This window comes from Ornithorhynchus anatinus, chromosome 18, assembly GCF_004115215.2.
Source record: "Ornithorhynchus anatinus isolate Pmale09 chromosome 18, mOrnAna1.pri.v4, whole genome shotgun sequence".
Classification (NCBI taxonomy): domain Eukaryota; kingdom Metazoa; phylum Chordata; class Mammalia; order Monotremata; family Ornithorhynchidae; genus Ornithorhynchus; species Ornithorhynchus anatinus.
The window spans coordinates 39,970,425-39,994,052 of NC_041745.1; the positions used below are offsets into that span (position 1 = coordinate 39,970,425).

Sequence of the window (23,628 nt, forward strand, 5' to 3'; positions counted from 1 at the left end):
AGTACTCCCTCCCCAACCAGTCCCTCCCAGCCCACAAGGCCGAGTTCCCTCATTTCCCTCAGCCCACGCCGCCTCCCTCCCTCCCTCCCTCGTGTCAAAGCGCGCGCGCGAAGCGCGGCGGCGCGGGGCCCCCTGGGAGTTGTAGTCCCCGAGGCGGGGGCCCGGCGGCTCCCGCCTACAAGTCCCGTGATGCCCCGCGGCCCCGGATGCGCGTGCCGGCGCCGGAAGAGAAGGCGGCCTCTCTCTCGGCCCGGCCATCTTGGAGGGAAGAGCTGAAGCAGGCGCTGTCGGCTCGGCGCGGCCCGCTGCAATCCGTGGAGGAACGCGCCGCCAGGGCCCCATCATGCCCGGACACCTACAAGAAGGCTTCGGGTGCGTCGTCACCAACCGCTTCGACCAACTATTTGACGACGAATCGGACCCCTTCGAGGTGCTGAAGGCGGCGGAGAACAAGAAAAAAGAAGGCGGCGGGGGCGGCGGCGGCGGGGGGCCGGGGCCCAAGAGCGCGGCGCAGGCCGCGGCCCAGGCCCACCCCAGCGCCGCCGCCAAGCAGCCCCGCAAGGAGTCCCAGAAGGACCGCAAGAACCCGCTGCCCGCCATCGCCGGGCCCGTCGACAAGAAGGAGGACGCGCAGCCGCCCGTGGCGCTGAAGAAAGAAGGTAGGGACGAGGAGGATGAGGAGGACCAGCAGGACGAGGAGGGGCAGGGGGTCCCCGCCGCGGACCGCGACCGGGGCCCTGCCTTCCACCATGTGTCTTGCCTCCCCACGCGGTGCGGGCCCTGCCCCACACGTGCGGCCCGATGCTGCTGCCTGGAGGAGGAGGGCCCCGGGGGGAAGGAGACCCCCCCCCCAGGACTGGCCGGGGGACGACTTGCTTTCGCTTTCTCGGGGACCACGAGGGCCCGGGCCGCGGGGGAGGGTCTCCCTCCGTCCCTCCCCAGCGCTTAGGCCAGTCCTCTGCACCCAGGCAGGACCCAATTCGTGCGTTCAATCGCAATCGTAATGACGGGGGTAGCTGCGAAGCGCTTAGTCGGGGCAGAGCACTCTTGGCGCCCAGTTCAGGCCTTCAGTCGTAATAATGATGGTATCGGGAGCTGGAACTCTGTGCAGAGCACCTCTGGCGCCCAATTCATGCCTTCAGTCGTAATAATGGTGATGGTATTTTAAGCGCCTACTCTGTGCAGAGCACTCTTGCGCTCACTTCATGCCTTTAATCGTAGTAATGATAATGGTATCTTAAGCGCTAACTCTGTGCAGAGCAATCTTGTCCCCAATTCATGCCTTTAATCGTAATGATGATAATGGTATCTTAAGCGCTAACTCTGTGCAGAGCAATCTTGTCCCCAATTCATGCCTTTAATCGTAGTAATGATAATGGTATCTTAAGCGCTAACTTTGTGCAGAGCACTCTGGCGCCCAATTCATGCCTTCAGTCGTAATAGTAATGATGGTAACTGTGAAGCTCTTAGTGCAGAGCACTTTTGCGCCCAATTCATGGCTTCAATCGTAATTATAATGATGATGGTATCTGTGAAGCGCTTACTCTGTGCAGAGCACTCGCGCCCAATTCATGCCTTCAGTCGTAATAATGATAACGGTTATCTTAAGCGCCTACTCTGTGCAGAGCACTCTTGCGCCCAGTTCATGCCTTCAGTCGTAATAATAAGGATGATTGTATCTGAAGCTATTACTCTGTGCAGAGCACTCTTGCGCCCAATTCATGCCTTCAGTCGTAATAATAATGATTGTATCTGAAGCTATTACTCTGTGCGGAGCACTCTTGCGCCCAATTCGTGCCTTCAGTCGTAATAATAATGGTGGTATCTGTGAAGCGCTTATTCTGTGCAGAACACTCTTGCGCCGAATTCATGCCTTCAGTCGTAATAATAATGATGATGCTAGCTGTGAAGTGCTTACTTGCACTCCTGCACCCAGTTCAGGCCTTCAATCGTAATAATAATGATAATGGTATCGGTGAAGCGCTTACTCTGTGCAGAGCACTCTTGCCCCCAATTCATGCGTTCAATCGTAATAATAATGATGATGGTATCTGTGAAGCGCTTACTCTGTGCAGAGAACTCGCGCCCAATTCATGCCTTCAATCGTAATAATGATGATGATGATATCAGTGAAGCGCTTACTCGGTGCAGAGCACTCTTCTAAGCGCTGGGGAGGGATACAAGGTCATCAGGTGGTCCCCCGTGGGGCTGGCGGTCTTCATCCCCACTTTACAGAGGAGGGAACCGAGGCCCAAAGAAGTGAAGTGACTCGAGCGCTTACCATAATAATGGTATTTGTTATTACCGTTGAGAAGCAGCGGGGCTCAGTGGAAAGAGCACGGGCTTAGGAGTCAGAAGTCAAATAACATTATTGTTATTATTTCTGAAGTGCTTACTATGTACGAAGCACTCTTCTCAGCACAGGGGAGGATATAAGGACACCAGGTTGTCCCACGAGGGATGCATAGTCGTCATCCCCAGCTAACAGATGAGGGAACTGAAGCACACAGAAGTGAACTGACTTGCCCAAGGTCACGCAGCTGACAAGTGGCAGAGCTGGGATCAGAACCCACGACTTCTTACTCCCAAGCCCATGCTGTTTCCACTGAGCCACGCTGCCCCTCCGTCCATTCCCAGCGCTTAGTCCAGTGCTCTGCACAGAGTAAGCGCTCAATTCATGCGTTCAATCGTATTTATAGAGCGTTTATTGTATTAATGGTATTTGTTATTGCCATTGAGAAGCAGGGTTAGCAGCTTGCCTCAGTGGAAAGAGCGCGAGCTTGGCAGTCACAGGTCGTGGATTCTAATCCTGGTTCAGCTGCTTGTCAGCGGTAAGACCTTGGGCAAGTCACTTCACTTCTTTGGGCCTCAGTGACCTCCTCTGGAAAATAGGGATGAAGACTGTTAAGCCCTACGTGGGACAACCTGATCACCTTGTATCTACCCCAGCGCTTAGAGCGGTGCTTGGCACATAATGATAATGTTGGTATTTGTCAAGCGCTTACTATTACAATTCGGCAGCAGATAGAGACAATCCCTGCCCAGTAATGGGCTCACAGGCCTGGAGAGGGGCCCCGTGGGGGGTAAGCGGAGGTGGACTACGACTCCAGCCTCGGGGTGACCAGAGGACCCTCCCCCGCTGTCACAACACAAAGTTGTTAGCCTTTTTTAGGCCTCCTCCCCCTTCCCTGCAAACTGAGCCTCCTAAGGGACGCCCTAAAAGGTTTTCCCTCCTCTCGAGTCGCTCCTCCCCCCCCCCCGGTAAGGCCCGCGAAGCCAAATAGCCGAGGCCACAAAGCGGATGGGCCCGATGGTGGGGCGCATAGTGCAGCCCCCTCCCGGGTGGGCTGGCAAGCGGGCCGCCCGTCTCAAGCGGGAAGGGAATCCGAGGGTGATTATTTTCGGTCCCGCATAGCATTTCTCGGGCTCCTCTTCCTTCCAGGGTCAGAAGGTGTTGGAAGTTGAAACCCTTCCATCCCTGGGCCACGTGCTTCCCGGACCATGTTGTCGGTCCCTTCCCCTCCCTCTTCTTTTCCCCTCCCTCTTCTTTTCCCCTCCCTCTTCTTTTCCCCTCCCTCTTCTTTTCCACTCCCTCTACTTTTCCCCTCCTCCTTCTTTTCCCCTCCCTTCCCTTCGCTCCTGGGGGGAGCTCCCAATACCCAATTCCTGTCCCACATGGTGCCATCCCCATCCTGAACCTTTTGGGGAATTTCGACCGTTTGGTTGTTCTTGGGGATTATGCCGTCATTTCCTATGAAGGCTGCCTTTCGGGGTGGGGGGTGGCCTCTTTGGGGGAGGATGAAAACAGCCGCTTATTTGACTGAAACTGCTTTTTGAAAATGCAGTGGATTGTGAGATCATCCAGGACCGGGGGATGGAATTAAGAATTTGAGGACAGGATTAGTATTTTGCTATCAAGTAGTCTTTGAGCTGTAAACCGAGCCCGTCGTTGGGTAGGGATTGTCTCTCTCTCTGGCCGAATTGTACTTTCCAAGCGCTTAGTACAGTGCTCTGCACACAGTAAGTGCTCAGTAAATACGAATGAGTTTGACTGAAACTGCTTTCTGAAAATGCAGTGGACTGTGAGGAGATCTAGGACTGGTGGATGGAATAAATTTGAGGACAGGATTAATATTTTGCTACCAACTAGTCTTTGACTTCTAGACTGTGAGCCCTTATTTGGATAGGGATTATCTCTCTCTGTGGCCGAATTGTACTTTCCAAGCGCTTAGTACAGTGCTCTGCACACAGTAAGCACTCAATAAATACGATTGAATGAAGGAATCTCACGAAACGAACACCTTAGGTGCAGGCATCAAAAATTGAATTGAGTTCCTTTGGGAACTTGTTACAGGAGGCAGCAAAAAGTAAATCATGGGGGGGTGGTAATTTATAACTTATTAAGTTGAGCCAAAAAGACGCTTCCTCCAAAACAAGTTTTCTGAATTATTAGCATGCAGGTGAGTCCCCAGCTTTTGAATAGCTATGTGTAAGGCATGGTTTAGTGACTCAGTCTTTTGATGAAAGAGTGAACAACCTTTGAACCAAGTTGTCATCTTAGAACTAGTATTTTAAATGAAGAAATTCCTTGGGAAATCGCTGGGATTTTCGTTGTTTGCACAGTCTTGTTGGAGGATGTGTCAGAAGAACTGTCGATACTTGATGGATTTCAATTCACATGGTTTAATTGTAGCCCACGACTCTTGGGAGTTTTAGGATGATATTAAATTGTCACCTAATCGTAAACTAAGTATAACCTTGAAAATCATCAGCCATACTATGTCTGGCGTACCGGAGGATGTGGGCCACTGAAATTGGAGTGAAATTTAAATCAGTGCAGTCTTTCTCAGCAGATGTGAAACTCTGAAAGGACACAAGTTGGATGCTTCTGGTGTAAACTTGTAAGTGCAGGCCTAGTTCGCTCTCCATGCATTCATTTGGGGTCTGGGAGGCCTAAGGTTGAATCTTGGGTGGAGAAACCATTGTTCATTTGGGTGTGTATGGCTTGGATACTCTAATGCTAAGGTCTTTAAAAGCTCCACCCAAACAGTATTATTCGCTGAAGAAGTTCGTTTGAGAGTTTGCATCTGGCGAGTTAGTCTGTTCTAAAAGAGCCATGTACAGATAAAATTTTTAATTAGACCAAATCTGATTTATATGCAGTTGTCAGCCAGTATGCCGTAGTTTGAGTCCCGACTTGCTACAAATGCCCAAGATGCCTAACGTAAACATTATCAATTTCCCAGCTGCTTTTGGCCTTAGCTTGAAAAATAGTTCACTGCTATATTTGTGTTTATGAATCCTCCAGAAGTGCTTGGAGACATTTTCAGCAGGGGTTTGGGGTTTTTTTTTTCCAGCAGTGTTTTTTTTTTTTATCTTGACCAGTTCGCATCTGGCAGTATTTGCAAGAAGCTTGGCTTTTGGGAAGGGAAGATTCACCTAGAAAGCAACAAGTAGCAGAAACAGGCACTTGGGCAAGTTCTGGTTTTTGAGGATACTTTTGGATTTTGAGGCAAGAACGATATTTTAACTTGTTTCTCCACCTCCCCAAAGTGCTTCACTATTGCTTTCATACAAGGATTGCTGCTAGCCGTCAGGCAGTTGGACCCCAGGATACATTAGGTGTAGAGTGGGAAAGCAAGCTGTAACATGTCTTAACAAGCAGTTTTTTCTCCCTCAATCCTCAATGCTGTTGAATTGGGCTCCCTTCAAATCTTTAATTGCATAGACTGTTCCAACAAATTTGAAAAGATTGAAATGACAAGTGCATTGATTTCTCTTCAAAAGGTGTCATTTCATGATCCACAATCACCTGTCCACTCTTTGAACGTGGAGCAGAGGTGGGGATGGCAGAACAAGAAGGGCGGCAGCAAGGGCCACTGGAAATCTCTTGAGAATCCAGTTAAAGTAGTCCTGGAAGTAAAACTGGCACTAGCAGCCCCCAGAAAGAATGCCAGGGAATTGGCTCTAGGGTTCGATGGGTTGGACTACTGCCAGCTTTCATTCATTCGGTCCGGCAGCCTTATTTATTGAGCACTTAATGTATGCAAAACACTGAACCAAGTGCTTGGGAAAGTACAATACAGAGACAACCCCTGCCCATATTGAGCTCACAGTCTGGGGTGTGGGGGGGGGAGACAGACATCAATACAAATAAAACACATCGATATAAATACATAAAATGACAGATCTATCAATGTGTGTGTTGTGGGGTGGAGGGGGGAAGAGCAAAGGGAGCAAGTCAGGGTGATGCAGAAGAAAGTGGGAGAAAAGGAAAAGTAAGTGGGGACACTTCCCTCCCCTTCTGTGCCTGGCAGGAAGCGGGGGGGCGGATAGGATTATTTTACGGTATTTGTCAAGCACTTACTATGTGCCAGGGACTGTAGTGAACGCTGGGGTAGATTCAAGCTAATCAGGGTGGACAGGGTCCATGTCCCCCATGGGGCTCACAGTCTTCACCCCCCATTTTGCAGATAGGTAACAGAGGCACAGAGAAGTGAAGTGACTTGTCCAAGGTCACAGAACAGACAAGTGGTGGAGCCAGGGTTCTGACTCTGCTACTCGTGTAGGTGTTATGGGCGGGAAGTCTAATCTGATGGGGAGGTTGCAGCCAAGTGCTCTCAGACCCTGCACAAATTGGTTAGAGTTTGTCTCCCCTGTCAGATTTTTAAGCTCCCTGAGGGCAGGAGTTAGGTCAGCCAACTCTACTATACACTCCAAGTGCTTAGTACAGTGCTCCACACACAGTAGGCACTCAGGAAATACTGTTGATTTCGCAATTCTGGCGAGGTCCCCCCCCCCCAACCCTAAGCGAAATAGTCCGTAATGCTCCTTCTAAATGGGGCAATTTAACCCTAGTCTTGTCAAGCCCTTACTATGTGCCAGGGACTGTACTGAGTGCTTTCCCAGTCAGCAGCAGGAAATACTGGGAGAAAAACAGAAAATATCGACTCGATTGACTTTGCCTCAGTAGTGCAACTGCCTTTACTGAATCGCACAAACAACTTGCCTATGCAGATTGTCTACTATTTTAGGGATAAGGCGGGTTGGCAGAAGGCCCGATCAACAGCCTCAGGGAGAAGGGAAGCCGATTGACAGGAGGCCGGAAAGGAGGCCACCTCGTGAGCGTCGATTTGAAAAACCCGCCGAAGAGAAGGGCGAAGGAGGAGAATTTTCAGTTGACAAGTAAGATTTTCATCTTAAACTATTTGAGAGGATTCGGAGGAAAGATTTTAATCTTGCCCTATCTAGGAAGGCAGCACCGCATTGTTTGTCTGCCAGCGGCAGCCTCTCAGTGGTGCTGCGAAGCAGTCAGAGAGGAGATCTCTGACGCTGGGTTTTATTAGCTACCCAACTTCTGTAGATGACCGTTTGACTAGAGCTGTTGTTCCCCTCTGAGGCTGGAGGACTTACCTGTCGGTCCTTGTAGCAGGGAGCAGAAGGCAGCACTCCTTTGTATTTAAGGATCCATCGGGAGATTTCCTTGTCACTTGGTTATCCAGAGATTGGGTCAAAATACAGAAATATTAGCGCTTCTAAACCGACCATTCTAAAAATGTACTTATATTTACTGAGATTCAGTAGTTCTGTTTGAACTCTTAAATAGTCAAAAACGTTGATTCTTGCAAACCAGAAGCTGTCCTTTTAGAAGTGGCCTGGACAGTGACTTCACTAGCGGCATACTTGGCAAAATAGCTGTGATTATTTTGATATCCCTTAGAGAAGATTCACTTTAGTGAATTCATAGAATGCCAAAATAATTTTAGCTATCTTCCCTTTTTTGTGTGTGTGGGGGGGTGGATTGTCATCTAGCAGTCTGATGTGTTTTTGAGAAAGGACAGTGCTAAGTTTACTAAGACCAAATGCTTTATTTTTGGTCTCGGATCTCTAAAAATATTGTCTAGCCTCTGGATTTCGAAAATGAATTTTCTGGGAAAAATGTATTGTAAATGTATTTTAATGTATTGTACGACAGGCCTATCATTGACCGGCCTATCCGAGGACGTGGTGGTCCTGGCGGAAGAGGCCGTGGTGGACGAGGGCGTGGAATGGGCAGAGGAGATGGCTTTGACTCCCGTGGCAAACGTGAATTTGATAGGCATAGTGGCAGTGATAGATCGTAAGTCTTAAATTCGTTCTTTCTTCTTTGGACCTCGTTTCTCTAAACAATTTTCATTTGATTGTTTTTGAATTTCTGCATTCAAACAGTATGATGTTAACTCAGTTCTGTTAGTTCTTTTTCACATTCCCATTTCAGTGGCCTGAAGCACGAGGACAAGCGTGGTGGTAGTGGATCTCACAACTGGGGAACTGTCAAAGATGAATTAACGTTAGTAATTTCATTTCCTAATGCAAACTTCTTTTCGGGTCGTCATAGTAATGACTGTGATATTTATTGAGTGCTGTGTGCCAACCACTGTGCTAAGTGTTGGGGCAGGTGAAATTTAGTCAGAGCAGACCCATTCCTGATCTGAGGAGTGTTTTCAGAGGCAGTTCTCTTCCTCCATTTGCTAAATTCCACTTTGGTCCCCAAAATAATGTTGGTATTTGTTAAGCGCTTACTATGTGCCGAGCACTGTTCTAAGCGCTGGGGTAGACACAGGGGAATCAGGTTGTCCCACGTGGGGCTCACAGTCTTAATCCCCATTTTACAGATGAGGGAACTGAGGCACAGAGAAGTTAAGTGACTTGCCCAAAGTCACACAGCTGACAAGTGGCCGAGCTGGGATTCGAACCCATGAACTCTGACTCCAAAGCCTGTGCTCTTTCCACTGAGCCACGCTGCTTCTCAAAACAGGTTATAGCAATTATTTCCGGTGCTTAGATGGAGGTTCTAGCTTTCCCTGAGATGATTAATAAAGATTTGGAGCTGTAATCGACTCCAGTTCATATGGATCCCTTCTGAAGGGCTTATAGAAACTTCCTGGGGAAAAAAACCCCAAAATTGCGTAGTAAGCCCTTGAAAATTGTCAGACCCAACCGTCTACACAGATTGGGAAACCGAAAAGCATAGAAAAGGAAAAAAGTGTCCTGCGCACACTCTTTTTAGCAGGGACCTCCCCTCTCTGTCTCCGCTAGGCGCACGCTGTGCTTTTTGACAGCAGCGAATTGTGGCGACGAACCGGACGGAGGGCTTTGGAGGACTCTGCCGGGCAGATTGGAGGTCTTAGGTTTGGGGTGCAACCCCGTACCCACTGCCCAAGGAGCGTGCCTGAGATGATAAGGCCGGAAGGAAATCCAATGAATCAGTGGTATTTCCTGAGCACTCACTGTGTGCGGAGCACCGTACTAAGCGTTTGGAAACCTCGACTCTGTGCCGGTGTCTGAGCAGTGGCCCTGGTGGCGGGCCCAAAACGGGGGTCGTCCAGCCCTTGTGGCTCTCTGGAACCCTTCGTCCTTTTTGGCTGCGTGCCCCTCCCGGGAGTCACCCCATGATGAGTCAGCCTGGGTGCGCAGCAAGGCGGGAGCGGGTATTCCTGCTCCTCCTGCCGTGAGTCCACTTGGGGCCACAGCAGGGGTGGGGAGTGGCAGCCTTGCCCGGCCCAGAGTCATGGGCGGAGCCAGGCTCCGACACCCCCGAACCCTACTGACCCCAGAGCCTTTTGTCAGCCTGTGAATAGTCGCAAAAGCTGGAAATTTCTTGGCTTGGGCGTGCCACCACCTTTTCACCCCTTCACAGCAGGAATGGCACGAAGAGTCTGTTCAACTGCTGCCAAATAATCAAGGATCCTATGTCGTTTCTCCCCCCCCCCCCCCCCCCCCCCCCAAGGTTTGATCTTTAATAGGCTTGCACCCCACAGTGCAAGGTTCTACCGCTGTAAGCTTATGATGCTTGTGTCATTTAAAAGAACAACCCTGGTCCTCTCTGCGGCCTTAAGCTTACAGCTCTTTCCCCAATTAGCTCTGGCAGCGAACCAAATGAAAGACATCAGAAAGATGAATAAGTCAGTTCTCCCATAATGTGTATTTTCACTGTGTGTTTCAGATAGAATAATGTGGGAGAATTAGGGAACTTTCTTCCAAAAATTGATTCTCCGTTTAGAATAAGATAAGGGGTAGTGTGCGTGCATGTGGCTTAGGTCAAGGTGTATATACACACACAGCTCCCCTATAACTTGGGGCTGGCATTCTTGTGAAACCCCATGTTAAAGAAAATTCATTTTGCGGTACGTGGGTCCCTTGGTGCTGCACGCGTGCACTTTCTTCCAACGCGGCATCATGCTGTATTGTACAGGCTTGCGCTGTCCATAGAACAGGGCCTAATTCCCTAACAAAGTCCAAGCCGAAACATGAGTCAGAACACAATGTTGCAGAACGAGCACATTGTAACACGAGTTATCTGTAATGCGAGGTTCTTCACAGACGTAATTACTGCCGTTTTAGAACTGACTATTCTTAGGTGAGCTTCTTGAGTTGAGACCATTAACAGGTGCTTTGGTATTCCTAGATGGGACCCAACTGAATTATTGAAATGTATTCTAATTGCAGTGACTTGGATCAATCAAATGTAACTGAGGAAACACCCGAAGGAGAAGAGCATCCAGTGGCCGATACAGAGAATAAGTAAGTTATGGTCCCAAGAAATCAGAAATCCAAATTAAGCCTCAACTTCAGTTAATTTGTGTAATGCTTAAATAACACACGCATCAATCATGGGCCATGTGTTAAACGTTAAAATACTATACAGCCTACATAATGAGTTCATTTCTGGCCTGCTTCTGAAGAGAGTTGGGATTTGTTTTTTTTTTTATAAAGTATTCTTCCAAGATTAGCTGTCCTGGTTACAGTTATCTTTTTATTAGATCTGTTACAGATGTACCTTCAAACCCGACACGTAAGACATTAGGTGAGGGAATACTTAGTGGTTATTTGTTTAATAGTCAAAGAGCAATACTGGAAATGTTACCAGCAGTGACAATGTTTGCATAGTGTGCGGGGACAGTAGCGTTCCTCTTCAAAAAAAACTTGCAGGGGAAGTTGACTAATCTCTATGTCTGAAGAGCCCAAGAGGGATTGGGCTGTGCTGTCACAAATGGGCATTCGCAGGAATTGAACAGGAGCAGGAAAATTTTAATAATGTTGGTATTTGTTGGTATTTGTTAAGCGCTTACTAGGTGCCGAGCACTGTTCTAAGCGCTGGGGAAGGTACAGGGTAATCAGGTTGTCCCACGTGGGGCTCACACACTTTTAATCCCTATTTTACAGATGAGGGAACTGAGGCACAGAGAAGTTAAGTGACTTGCCCACAGTCACACAGCTGACAAGTGGCAGAGCCGGGAGTCGAACTCATGACCTCTGACTCCGAAGCCCAGGCTCTTTCCACTGAGCCACGCTGCTTCTCAATTTTAAGCTATTTAAACTTAGTGCCCCCTGAGTTCTTGGGACTGTTAAAATACTTTGTCATCCTGAGAATTGCCAAGGGGCACATCGTTTAGTGGGGGCATTTCTGTCTTATCAACCCTGCACTGGATTACCAACAATTAACCCAGAAAATGCAACAGAGGAAAGGATAGGGCATAACTAATAAATTCAGGATCAGCGTGTTCTAACCACTAATAGTTGCATATCCATCAAACAACTCTTAGTGTTTTTCAGAATAATGACTAATGCCACATATTTCCCAAGTAGAGGTAAAATGGGTAAGATTTTAGGTCTTCTGGAACTACTTGTCTTGGGTAGTTGACAGTGATTAAGGCACCAGAAGGCCTGCTTTTGAAGATAGAGATCTGAGTGGTTGCAGTGTGTTGAGGAAGCCTGTCAGTCCACCAGTGGTAGTGAACACTCGATGTACTAAGCGCTTGGGAGAATACAGGACAGCAGAGCTAATTGCGAGGAGTTCTGTCCTGCTAGGACTCAGACTGGGTATAGCATGATCCAGTCCTGAACAGAACACTCAGGTACATACTCAGCTTTGGAAACTGGACAGATTGCTGGAGTTGTAAAAGTAGGTGGTAATCCAGGCAGGGGCAGCAGGGCAAAAAGGGTAAGGAAACTGGGTCCCAGCACTAAAAACATCATCATTTTTAGATTGCCAGTGGTGCCTGTTGTTTGACTACCAGTCTCACAGGAGGCAGGAAGGGAATGCTCTTTGTTTTTCCCAGAAAAACACATCTGACCTCTTCAGAGAGAGGGAGAAGAGGATCCCCTTGAGGGAGGATTTTGGCCATGAGGGTAAGGAGGGGTGACTGTCATTTTGGAGGTGATGCTGGCTACTAACAGTTACCATGTCTGTAAGAGGCAGCGAAAGACAACTGAGCAGAACTATTCTACTAGACAGCCAGTGGAAAGAATGATACTCCTAAAACTTGAAAGTGAAATGTTTGGCTCTGTTAATCATTGGCCTGAACTGATAGGCATCTGCCCTGAGCAGCTTTGTCTGACTCCCTTTTGCTAAATTCTTTTGTCTTATGTCATCGAGTTCTCTTCGACCCATAGCGATGCCATGGACACATCTGGCCCAGAACACCCCACTTCCATCTGCGATCGAAATACGGAAGTGGTTTACCGTTGCCTCCTTCCATGGAGTAAATTTGAGTCTTGGCTCTTGATTCTCTCCCATGCTGCTGCTGCCCAGCACAGGAGAGTTTTGACTTGTAGCAGATGGCTTTCTGCTCGCTAGCCACTGCCCAAGCTAGGAGTGGAATGGATAAGCCTCTGCCCGACTGACTCTCCCTCCTGTAATCGAGACTGGTCGAGTACTAGGACCATGAGAGGGTTTTGCAAAATTCTACCATGGTTGAAAAAAAGATATGTGCGTTTGGGGGATCTCCATGTAGGGTTTAATAAAGAAAATCACATTAAGGACAGTCTGACTGGTGAATGATAGCTGCACATATGGTCAAGAAAAATGGTTTCCTGCCAGCTTTATTTGAAAATTCATAAAGGTGATGTCTCTAAATGCATTGTTCTAAGTCCTGACGTGCTTCGATGTTCCCCCGTCTTAAAAGTCGTAAAAAAAAAAAAATTGTTTTTCAAGGCAACTTATTGGGGTAGGCTGGGAAACTTTGACTTTGTTTTCAAAGGTGGCAATTGAAAGATTGTGTAATTTACCTTTTATTCTCCCCAGTCTAGGTTAAGCTCCTAAACAGGTTTAGTTGTTAAAATTTTGCATGGGCATAAGCACGTTTATAGTTATAAAATTATGTTGGCAGCTGCGTCCTCAACCCCAACCAAAAGTTGTTTAAAAAGCAATATCAAAAAACGCAGTGCTTTTGAATTAATTAGATTCATAACACTGTTTTGGTATGTACCCTAAATTTCAGTTCTAAGTTTTATATGGAAAGTTATTAATTTTAGAGAAGTTGCTTCAACAGCCCATGGTGGAAATGTTAAAGGTTCACTATGATGCTTGGAGTGTGTAGAAGTCAGCCCACAACTGATGCTAGTATTTACATTGTAAACCACACAGCTGAAGAGACTTGGCTGGTTATAGAGCACATTATTTATACAAGCAAGGTTTAAAAGATTGTCCAGGACAACTTTCAGTGTTGCCTGGGTACTATGCTTTTTCCTTACGTGTTTGTTGATTCTCACGTTTTGAATGACGCCAGCAGGGATCTTAACACTTTGAATGGGGTTGATTCCAAGTCCAATATTGACACTCGTTCAGATGTTAACCTTAAAATTTCCTCCAACAAATTGTAGTACATATGATTAAGTAACTTTATACAGGAATTCTTAATGCAACTATTACAGAAATATTAGTTTGAAGGGATGCCCATGAGTCATTTATTGAACAGCTCACCTCCTAGCAGGGGAGGACACTAAGATAACTTACTGGTAGAAGGAAGCAAGAGAGTATAAAAGATAAGTGCTATGGTGGAGGGTAGGTGAGAGTTTATATACTATCTCAAACTTTCGCAGAGATTTGAGGTTTAGTCCTAAACAACAAAAGATACAGCCTGCCTTCAGAGTGCTTGTTAGTCTGATGTCATTCATTTGAATGACTTCAGTCATCCAGGACCAGTGACTTAAAGATCTTCAGGGGTAGAGGCCTCCCCGATTGCCCTTGGTAGCGTATTTTAGTGGTCTCATCCAGCTGAAATCTCTTACTGCATCTGTAGTTAAAGCCCATGCCCTCTTTGGACATGGAGAATGGACAACCTTCTTGTACTCAAAGATGGAATAACAGCAGATTTTCTCAAAGTTAGAAATGCTGCTGTCCCTGCACATGACAATAACCATCTCTTCCTGCAAACATTTTCAGTACTGCCTTTTGACTATTATTTAAACAAATAGCCACTCGATTCACAGGTGAAGCAATTTCATTAGATTACTTACTAGGCTATGAGGGGTTTTACTGTACTTCAAAACTTGCACTTTACAAGAATGAAAACTTAGTATCAATTTATTAAACTCAAGGAAAAATGAGATCATGGGTTTTCTTGCCTTTTATGATGAGAGGATTAAGTGGAGCTAGTCAATGAACAATAAAATGAGCATTCCTTTTCCAATGATTGTTTCGGGTTTTTGTTCAAACCCTCTGGCATTTCAGAAGGTTGCTGACTTCACTGCCAGCCTCACATAAATTCACCTGAGTTAGTTCAGGATGGAGGCATGCGATTTTTGTCCTCTAAGATGCCAGCATTGATTGGAAGTGAATGTTTGCAGAAGTGAATGTAGTCATTTTCCTGGCAAGGTGAGCGCTTTGCAATGAGTTAACCATCTGTTTTGTGGTTGATGGAGTGCGTATCTGTGACTGGACATTGAATGGTGGGGAACATTGTCCTGAGTCAATGGGAGTATTTTAGTGGCATTCATTCAGTCATATTTATTGGTGCTTACTGGGTGTGGAGCACTGTACTAAGTGCTTGGAAAGTACAATTCAAGAGAGAGACAGTGGCAAATAAATTGCTCCTCAAAGATTTCCAAACATCCAGATTGACTGGAAGGGGACCTATGGACTGAAAGCAAGTGTTATGATGCTGGGATCAAATGAGATTCCCTGGGGCTCCAAGGCAGAGTTGAACTACAAAGGGAGTCAGGTTTGCATCGATTTGGTGTTGAGGAATTGATAGTTTCCACAGACCATGGTCAAGTGGGTATAGCCGTGTCCCATTGAGGAGGGAGCGAGACGTAGTAAGTTCTCAATAAATACAATTGACTGACTGAATCACAGGGCTTAGTGCACCAAGCTGGGTCTTGCTAGCTGTGCTTTCTTTGACTTCGCTTGTGGGTGTGGTAGTTACATGTGAGGAGGTGGAAATAAACTATGACTTTTTCTTCGTTGGGAGGAATGTGCTTTGTTGGACACCTTTCCTTTGGCAGATGCCTAGTTCTAGATTGGTAACTTGGGAGCTGATCGCCATTTATGCTCTGCACATAGTAAGCAATCAATAAATACTATTGAATGAATGAGATTGTATAAAATCGGGCCTGTGATCCTCAATGGCAGAACAATATTTTCTTCATTTTTGTATTGGCTGTTCTCTTCCAGGGAGAACGAAGTCGAGGAGGTGAAGGAAGAGGGCCCAAAAGAGATGACCTTGGATGAGTGGAAGGCTATTCAAAACAAGGACCGGGCAAAAGTGGAGTTTAACATCCGTAAACCAAATGAGGGTGCTGATGGGCAGTGGAAGAAGGGATTTGTTCTTCATAAATCAAAAAGCGAGGAGGTAAGGTGAAGCCGTACGGGATCTGGGGACCTTTGCCAATCGATACCATTGTTGTTGAAGAAGATCTGTGTTTATTTGTTGAGATTCTGTGCTGTCTGGTGAAAGGAAGGATTTTGGTGGTGATTCATTGGAGCAGTACTTGTGCTTTCTGCAGTATTTCTGAAGGGCAAAACTGTAACTTCTAAAAGGGTTTACAGGGGCAGGTGTTTTTTGTTTGCTTTTTGTGATGGTATTTTTTTTAAGCTCATATTGTTAATGTATTAAGGGGACAAGTAAGGTCCCACTCCGGTTGGAGATTTGTGGGTGTGTGTGATCTTCCATGATTAATTTCTGGAAATACTGAAGGCTTAAATAGTTTGCAGTGCAAAGTTAGAAAGAAACTAGAGCATATGCTTAAAGGCCAGGAACTCTTCAGTCGCGAGAGTAGTCTCATTGCACCACTGCTGGTCCAGCTTCTAGTAATCTTTGTGTCTTTTGGATGGCACATTAAAATGCACACGCACACACACACACACAACTACTCAATACCACAAATTAAGGTCATGCTTCATTATTTGTTAAGCAGAGGTTAATGAGGTCAGAGTTTTGGATTCCCAGTGTGATTATTTGGAATTCAAAGACTCAACCAACTAGCGAATGGCATCTGCTCTCTAAGAATCTCATTTCTTGACCTTGTTTGTTGACTTGTGCCCAGTTTTAATTTGATCCCGTGTTGTGTTCATTCCAGAAACCTTGGTAGTAAATTTAAAGGAGAGTATCCTGGTGACTCACAACCCAAACTTGAGTTCAGGAAATCAGGCCTACCCAAACAAACTCCCGGTTAACTACATATATTGGTTTTATTTTCATCACTTTTATTTTTATTTCATTTTGCTGAGACTGGGCTTTGCTCAGTTTTCTTTGAATTAGTCATCAAAGCCCAGCACCCTGAAGGGTGAAAATTATAAAATATTCAAAGCCAAAACACAGAACCAACTAACTACCAGAGGTTCATTTGAGTTCTCTGGGGATGAACTGGTAGCCTAGCGGGGTTTTTTGAATGTATGTGCTTGTTGTGATCAGTTTGGAAATGCAAGAGACCTTTTGGGGAGAAGTCTGCCTTGGATTCCAACTTCAAAAACAAGCCCCAGACTTGCCCATTTTCAGTCACATAGTTGTTAGCCTTGCCCTTTAGTTCTAAAAGAGTGGCGTGTGCCGATCAATGGAAGGGCAAAGAAAGGAGCCATGGGGGAAGCTTAAAAATGTAGCATTCGTGGGGACTTTCAGGCACATGAATGTCTCATGATAGTGCTCAAACAAAATATCAGGCTCGTGGAAGTGGCCCATCCTGTTTTGAACAACTACCATCTTTGTGTGCCAGACAGGGAGGACTTTGGAAGAAGCATGGGCATATCTAGAGCTAGCATTTGATTTAAGAAGGGGTTTGTTTTTTTGAAAGGGTGGGTTCTGGTGCATACTACTCATTTTGACATTCTAGATGATTTAGGGATTTTGTCTTATGAAAATTTCCACCGGTTTTTTAATTCTATCACTTCATACATACCACTCAGTGCACAGCATTTATATTTGGAAAATCCTCTTTTTCAAACACAGCCCCCCATCTAATCTAGTTTGTGTTGGTTGTTTTTGTTTTTTTTTTCAAAAGAGAAGCCGTGTATGTTTTAGTCTGTTCAGTTAGTCTGTTCATTTAACCATGTGGCTATATTGATTATTCCTGTTAATGGTATCTTACATATGACAAGATTCTTGCCTCTGCTTGAGTTTTGTTTTTGAATCAGGAATTCATTAATGTTCATTTTGAAATTTATAGTGAATTTGAAGGAAATAAGTGCTGCGACTTTGAAACTTGTTACTTGACACAACCTTGCACATGGGGAAAACAATCCCATAGTAAATTGAGTGAAAGTTTTCTCAGGCAAAATTCTAAACACTGAATTGTAGTTAACCATGAACAAGGCGCACTGGGTGCGGGGAGGATATTTTCTCTGGACACTGAAAACTTTGTTGGAACACATGGGGAAAATGACAGCTTGACAGGTCACATGTCTCAATATTGAGCAGTGAATTGGATTTTGATCTGCGTTCTCATTGGTTGCACATGTTGCCCTGTGTGGGTGGCTTTGGGCACGTACAGCCCCAGGCATCCTCATCTGTTGAAGAGTAAGAAAAGTTTGTTTAACATGAAAGGTTGCTTGAAAAGGTGAGCAAATAGATGTTGGGTTCGAAAGGCTCAGAGGTGCCCCCATGTAAAAGAAAACACAAGAGCAAGTCTGTGCGGTCTGAGTGAAACGCAGGATCGATACAGTAGCCAGGAGTCTTGCTCAGCCCAGTACGACAGACCCTGAAGAGTCTGGCAGGCTTGTCTACAGAGAGTGTCCAACCCTCTGCAAATGAGTTCAGTTCTTGCAATGCTAGTGCTGAAGAAATGTAGGGGGAGTTGGCTGCTTTTGCAACCAGAATTCACCTTCTGGTTAACCTTCACCTTCCATGTGATCGTGAAAGGGTAGAAGCCAGACTTCCATCCCCAGCACCCAGTGTCTGCAGTCCCATTCTCCTGTGAAAAAGGCTGCATTTTTTGTTTTTGTATTATCAATCAGTGGTACTTACTGAGTGCTTATTTTGTGGGGCCCCTATGGTGTAATGGTGAGCTCTCTGGACTCTGAATCCAGTGATCCAAGTTCAAATCTTGGCATGGCCTTAAAATTTTCCCCTAGATTGTGAGCCCATTATGGGCAGGGAATGTGTCTGCTAATTTCGTTGTGCTGTACTCTCCCAACCACTTAATACAGTGCTCTGCATAGGACTGTGTGTAGAGCTCTGTGTTAAGCACTTGGGGGGGAACAGTAAAACAAGCCAGTAGATTCCCTGCCCATAAGGAACTTGCCATGTAGAGTTTTTAGAGTCTATATGTCATAGTTTCTCACTGATTCACTCTTCCTTCCTTCCCCCCTCCTTGGACACGGCCTGGCGGTGTTCATCAGACAAAGGGGATGACAGAAGTGCAGGGAAGCCCGGTGGAATCAAACGAGGTATGATACCGGCTCTCTTTTCCAAGTAGGGGGCTGACCTGCTTGGCCACTAGCAGTAGAGTCTTGGCCATCGCTTGCGGGGGCTGGAACGAACTCATATGGTTTTGTTCGTTAGAGTGGAGCTCATTGGGCTCCAGATCTTGATGGAATGCTTTCCCTCGATCCCGCCGAAACTGACAGCAAACCTTATTGGAAAGGGATGGTTGCTGTTCCTGTTGCGGGATCAGTGGAACTATTGTAACTGGTTGAGTGTGACATCGGTGCTCTTTTGGCCTACAGGAAGACTGTTAGGTGTTCCCTTCAGAGGAACTCGCCACGATTCCAGGGAAAGGAAGCATGGATTACAGTTATGAGGAGGGTTTTCCAGGATTTGGAGTAGCCTTGTCAGAGCAAAGCTTTGTACAAAATTCCAAGGAAAAGTTACTAACTAGCTGCCCTTTTGGTGCCGGACCGCCGCTTGCTTTACCTCAGCGAATGTCGGTTGCATCAACTCACTTGATTGCAACAGGTAGAGTATAATAACTGGCAGAAATGTTCAAACACTGGCTTTCAGTGTGGAACTTCGTGTTGACTTTTGCCTACCTTACCCTTATTAACGTGTAAGACTCCAGAAAGTGGAAGTGGCACCTGCCCCTCGAAGTACAGTTCAGACCATTTTTGACCATCCTGTCTGTTGCCTTGAATATTCAGAACGATCAAGCATCGTGTTAAATATTTCTTCGACTGCCCAATGTTGTTAGTCGTTTTGGTTATCTTTCTGTTGTGCTTCTAATACTTTCTGAAAATGGGGCGGCTCTACAAGTCTGAGACTGTCTTCAAAGTGTTTGGCTGAACCCAGGTTGGGCCAGCAAAACAGTGTGTTGGTGCTGAATGAGAATTAGTAATCGTATTTGTCTAACTCAGTCCCGAGGAATTTTGTTTGAGGAAGAATAGGTTCAACAAGCTGGGAACGGGACAGAAAATATATGGTCTACATTGCCAATTTTCCCCCAAAAGCTATTTGTCCAGGTTTATTTTCAAATAAACATGCCATGTTTTGGAAACATGCCAACTAGAGCTGGGTCCCAACATCCAGGAGAGCACTAAATGCTAAAATGCCTTTTAAGATTACTGGGTCATGATTCTTAGATCCTTTAATTAGTTCCCCGGGTGACGTGGTTTTGGCCAGTCCATTCTGAGGTTTGCTGTTCTGCTCAGCATGTTTGAAGCCAAGGTTAGTTTTGGCCATGTCTCCTTGATCTTTCATAGAGATGTATTTGGCCATTCTCACTAAAATACCAATGGAATTTTTGGTCGCAAATTCGCCCTTATGTGTGACTTCCTCATTCATTGCCCAATGGCCTTCACTTTACACTTTAGGCTCATGCCGAAGACTCCGTAATGGATCATCACTTCCGTAAACCAGCAAACGATATCACATCCCAGCTGGAGATCAATTTTGGAGACCTCGGCCGCCCGGGCCGTGGCGGCAGGGGAGGAAGAGGAGGCCGTGGCCGTGGCGGCCGGCCCAACCGTGGTAGCAGAACTGACAAGGTAACTTCCCCTGGGCATCGTGGGTCACTGGCGCTGCCGAAAAAGCACGCTCTTTTGCCGAGGTTCGTGACGGAAACAAACGAGTTGCAGCCGCCTGGTTTGGAGGGAGAGGTTGGATCTGACTACTAGATTCTCAGTTGGCAGTACGATGCTTAGAATTCCTGGTGGCTTCCTTGGGGAGGCCTCTTCTGTAGTCCTGCCCCGAATGATGTGATGTAACAGTAGCCTTGAAAGGGGTGGGGATACGGGCAGTTACATTCACTTTAGGCTCCCAGACTCCGTAGTGCGGCCTCCTTGATACCGCCTTTGCGCTGATCTCCAGAATCCTCAAGCCCAGTCCCCTTCCCTGCAGGCATGTGGTTGAATTGTCTGAGGGTGGAGAGGCAAGCCACTCTTCTTGGTCCTGCACTTTCCACCAGGATAGTTTTATAAAGTTTTGTAAGTGGACCAGATGGTTTGTGTACATGGCATGTTCCTTAAAAATGAGCCTCATAGATAATCTGGTAGCTTCTTTGGACTACCCTCAGAGCCCTCTAGAGCAGCTTATCCACCACTTGTCTGTCTAGGCTCACTTTTTGCCCTTGGAATGCTCTATGTCTCTACTTTTCTTGCCTACAAGTGGAAACCTTTTTTGGGGGGGTGGCAGGTAGCAGGCTGGAGGTGCAGTAATTTGTTAAGCGCTTATTGTGTATGTATTAAGCACTGTTCTAAGCCCTGGGGTAAATACAAGTTAATCAGGTTGGACACAGTCCCCGTCCCATATGGGGCTCACAGTTTAAGCAAGAGGGAGAATAAGTATCGAATCTCCATTTTACAGTTGAGGAAACCGAGGCCCACGGAAATTAAGAGACTTCCCCTGGGTCACCTAGCAAGCAACTGTAAGCTCATCCTCTAGACTATAAGCTCATTGTGGGCAGGGAATGCGTCTGTTACTGTATTCCTCCAAGTGCTAGTACAGTGCTTTGCACACAGTAAGGTCTCAATAATTACGACTGAATGAATGAATTGGCAGAGCCGGGATTAGACCCCAGGTCCTCCGACTCCTAGGCCCATGCTCTTTCCACTAGGCCACGCTGCTTCCCACCTAAAATGACTAATGGATGCGTAAACCTCTGGATTGTAATGGCTGGTTTCTCCTGGGTGTGCAGAGACTGAGTGGACCATCTCAGGCTGGGGGTGTCCACGAGCACAGATAACAGAAGGGGTCTCGTTAACCTTGGACGTCTGTTTCTCTTTCAGTCGAGTGCTTCTGCTCCTGATGTAGATGATCCAGAGGCTTTCCCAGCTCTGGCCTAAACTGGATGTCAAAAGCCACCCCTGGTTCCTTTGTGGACCCTCCTCTCCGAGGCTTGCATGCTTAAGGATCCTAAACGACTAAGAAATTAAAAAAAAAAAAAGAAAGAAAGACTGTCATTCATACCATTCACACCTAAAGACTGAATTTTATCTGTTTTGAAAATGAACTTCTCTCGCTACACAGAAGCAACAATATGGTAGTCAGTTTTGTATTTAGAAATGTAATGGTAGCAGGGATGTTTTCATAATTTTCAGAGATTATGCATTCTTCATGGATACTTTTTTGTATTGCTGCTTGAAAATATGCGTTTCCAAACTTGAAATATAGGTGTGAACAGTGTGTACCAGTTAAAGCTTTCACTTCATTTGTGTTTTTTAATTAAGGATTTTAGGGGTTCTCCTTTTCACCCCCCACCTCTACAACAATTTGGTTTCTAAATAATGCTTTGGATTTTTCTTTACTACCTGCTTTGCGGTTTGCCACCAATGAACAACTGGGAGACCTAAGCATAGGCTGGCCAATTTATGGCTGTGTGAAATACTAGTATCTGGCATATTTTACCTTGGATTAAATGCTTAAATTCAGGCTTTGAAAAAACTTGTTTTTCCACCATCTTGGTGGTTGTATGCTAAAAGCACACTCACTCCATCCAGTAACCTGGATCCTGTAGCGATTCTTTGGGGTAAGGAATTCTTGTTTTAAGTTATACCTCCTCTGGCCTGGACTTTTCTCTTCCTGTTTCCTAAGCAGAATTGTCTTTAGTGACAGAGATGTTAACCTTCCCAGACCTGGGAGTTGTGCAAGACTGATTGCACCGTAAGCTCTTCCGGCAGTATCCCAACCCTGGCAAATCAGGCAGCATTTCTTTGGCTATAGTCCTTGTGTGACAGGAGAAAACAACGGGGCCAGGCCAGCCAGTTTGGAGCGGGGAGAGCACGCAGTCAGCTTTGGGTGGGTGGGTGGCATCTAGAATTCAGGGAGCAAAAAACCCTGAACCATTTATTCTTAGAAATTTGCTCTATGGCTCCAATTTGGGTCTCCAGCTGCTGATGGGACAAGTGTGTGTTTTTGTTTATTTCCCCCCCTAGACGGTAAGGGTTTTCTCTTCTTCCCCCTTAGACATCAATATAATTTATCCCTGGGAACGGGGGACCATCACTTCGAAAACATGAAAGGAATAACTAACGTTGACTAGGATTTCTTGGGGATTGACGGGGAGGGTTCGGTTCGGCTGCCACATTTATCAGGGTGCTAGAGAAAGGACTTGCTTTTAAGTTGAGATGGCAGAAATGGATGGAAACGTATTTATAAATTGTGGAGGACAGATAGGAAAAGTATGGGAGACCCTGCTTGGAGTGTTTAAAAAAAAAAAAAAAAAAGGGTCTGGCTCGCATTACTGGACTGTTTGTATAAACAGATGTAGTTCCTCATTTGTGATGAATGGGTGCTTTGACCTACCAAAATGGATGTCCCCAGAAAGGAGGTGGTGGGTATGTATGTAGTAGGTGTTCAGACTACTAGTGGGCACAGTATGAGACACTGAACTACACCTTCCTTGCATTGGTGCCAATTTTTCAGTCTTGGCACCAAAAAGCAAACACGTCAATTGGTATTGACTTTTTCACCACTCTCTCTCTCTCTCTCTCTCTCCCACACACCTCAAACCCTTTCTTTATAAGTTTCCATTAAATGTAATTAATGCCGTTTTGAACGCTCTGTGGTAATCTGAACTTGAAAAGTCTTTATTTCTAGAAAGATTTGTGTAAAAAAATTCTGCTGTATTATAGCGCTTTCCCCATCCTCTAGTTGCTCTCTCTACTGTCGAACAAAACTCTCATGTGTCAGCCAAGCAGACCGCGCTTGACCCCGACACAGAAGCGACTCCTTCTCCCCCCGCCACTGGCACTCAAGAACGTAGAGCGATATTTTGGATGGCGTGTCCGATATCTTACCGTTCTCAAGGCAGTGCGTACTTCAGACATCGGTCCGCCTGCTGTTGCTGATAGATGTACATTTTGCCTATTTCAGTCCGTTTGTGTCAAGCTAAAACTGTGAACATATATCTGATTGGTGGGTGATAACAGACAATAAAGGTTTATTTTCATGCTCTTTAAAAATAAGTCAATACAGCAGGTTTCAATAGGGACCAATATGT

General features: G+C 46.1%; 1 protein-coding gene across 2 annotated transcripts; it reads left to right on the forward strand.

Moving 5' to 3' along the window:
- The first annotated feature begins 242 nt into the window (after positions 1-242).
- On the forward strand, positions 243-23,590 carry SERBP1 (SERPINE1 mRNA binding protein 1). Of its 2 annotated transcripts, none has more exons than XM_029083145.2 (9): positions 243-659; positions 7,035-7,185; positions 7,976-8,119; positions 8,234-8,329; positions 10,489-10,563; positions 15,437-15,614; positions 18,596-18,643; positions 20,003-20,176; positions 21,416-23,590. In XM_029083145.2, exons 1-9 carry the CDS (start codon positions 344-346, stop codon positions 21,470-21,472), a joined length of 1,239 nt encoding a protein of 412 aa, XP_028938978.1. In that variant the 5' UTR covers positions 243-343; the 3' UTR covers positions 21,473-23,590. The 2 variants fall into 2 exon arrangements, with proteins under 2 accessions (XP_028938978.1, XP_007671427.2); XM_007673237.4 differs by having other exon boundaries at positions 8,258-8,329.
- The last annotated feature ends 38 nt before the right edge of the window (positions 23,591-23,628 follow it).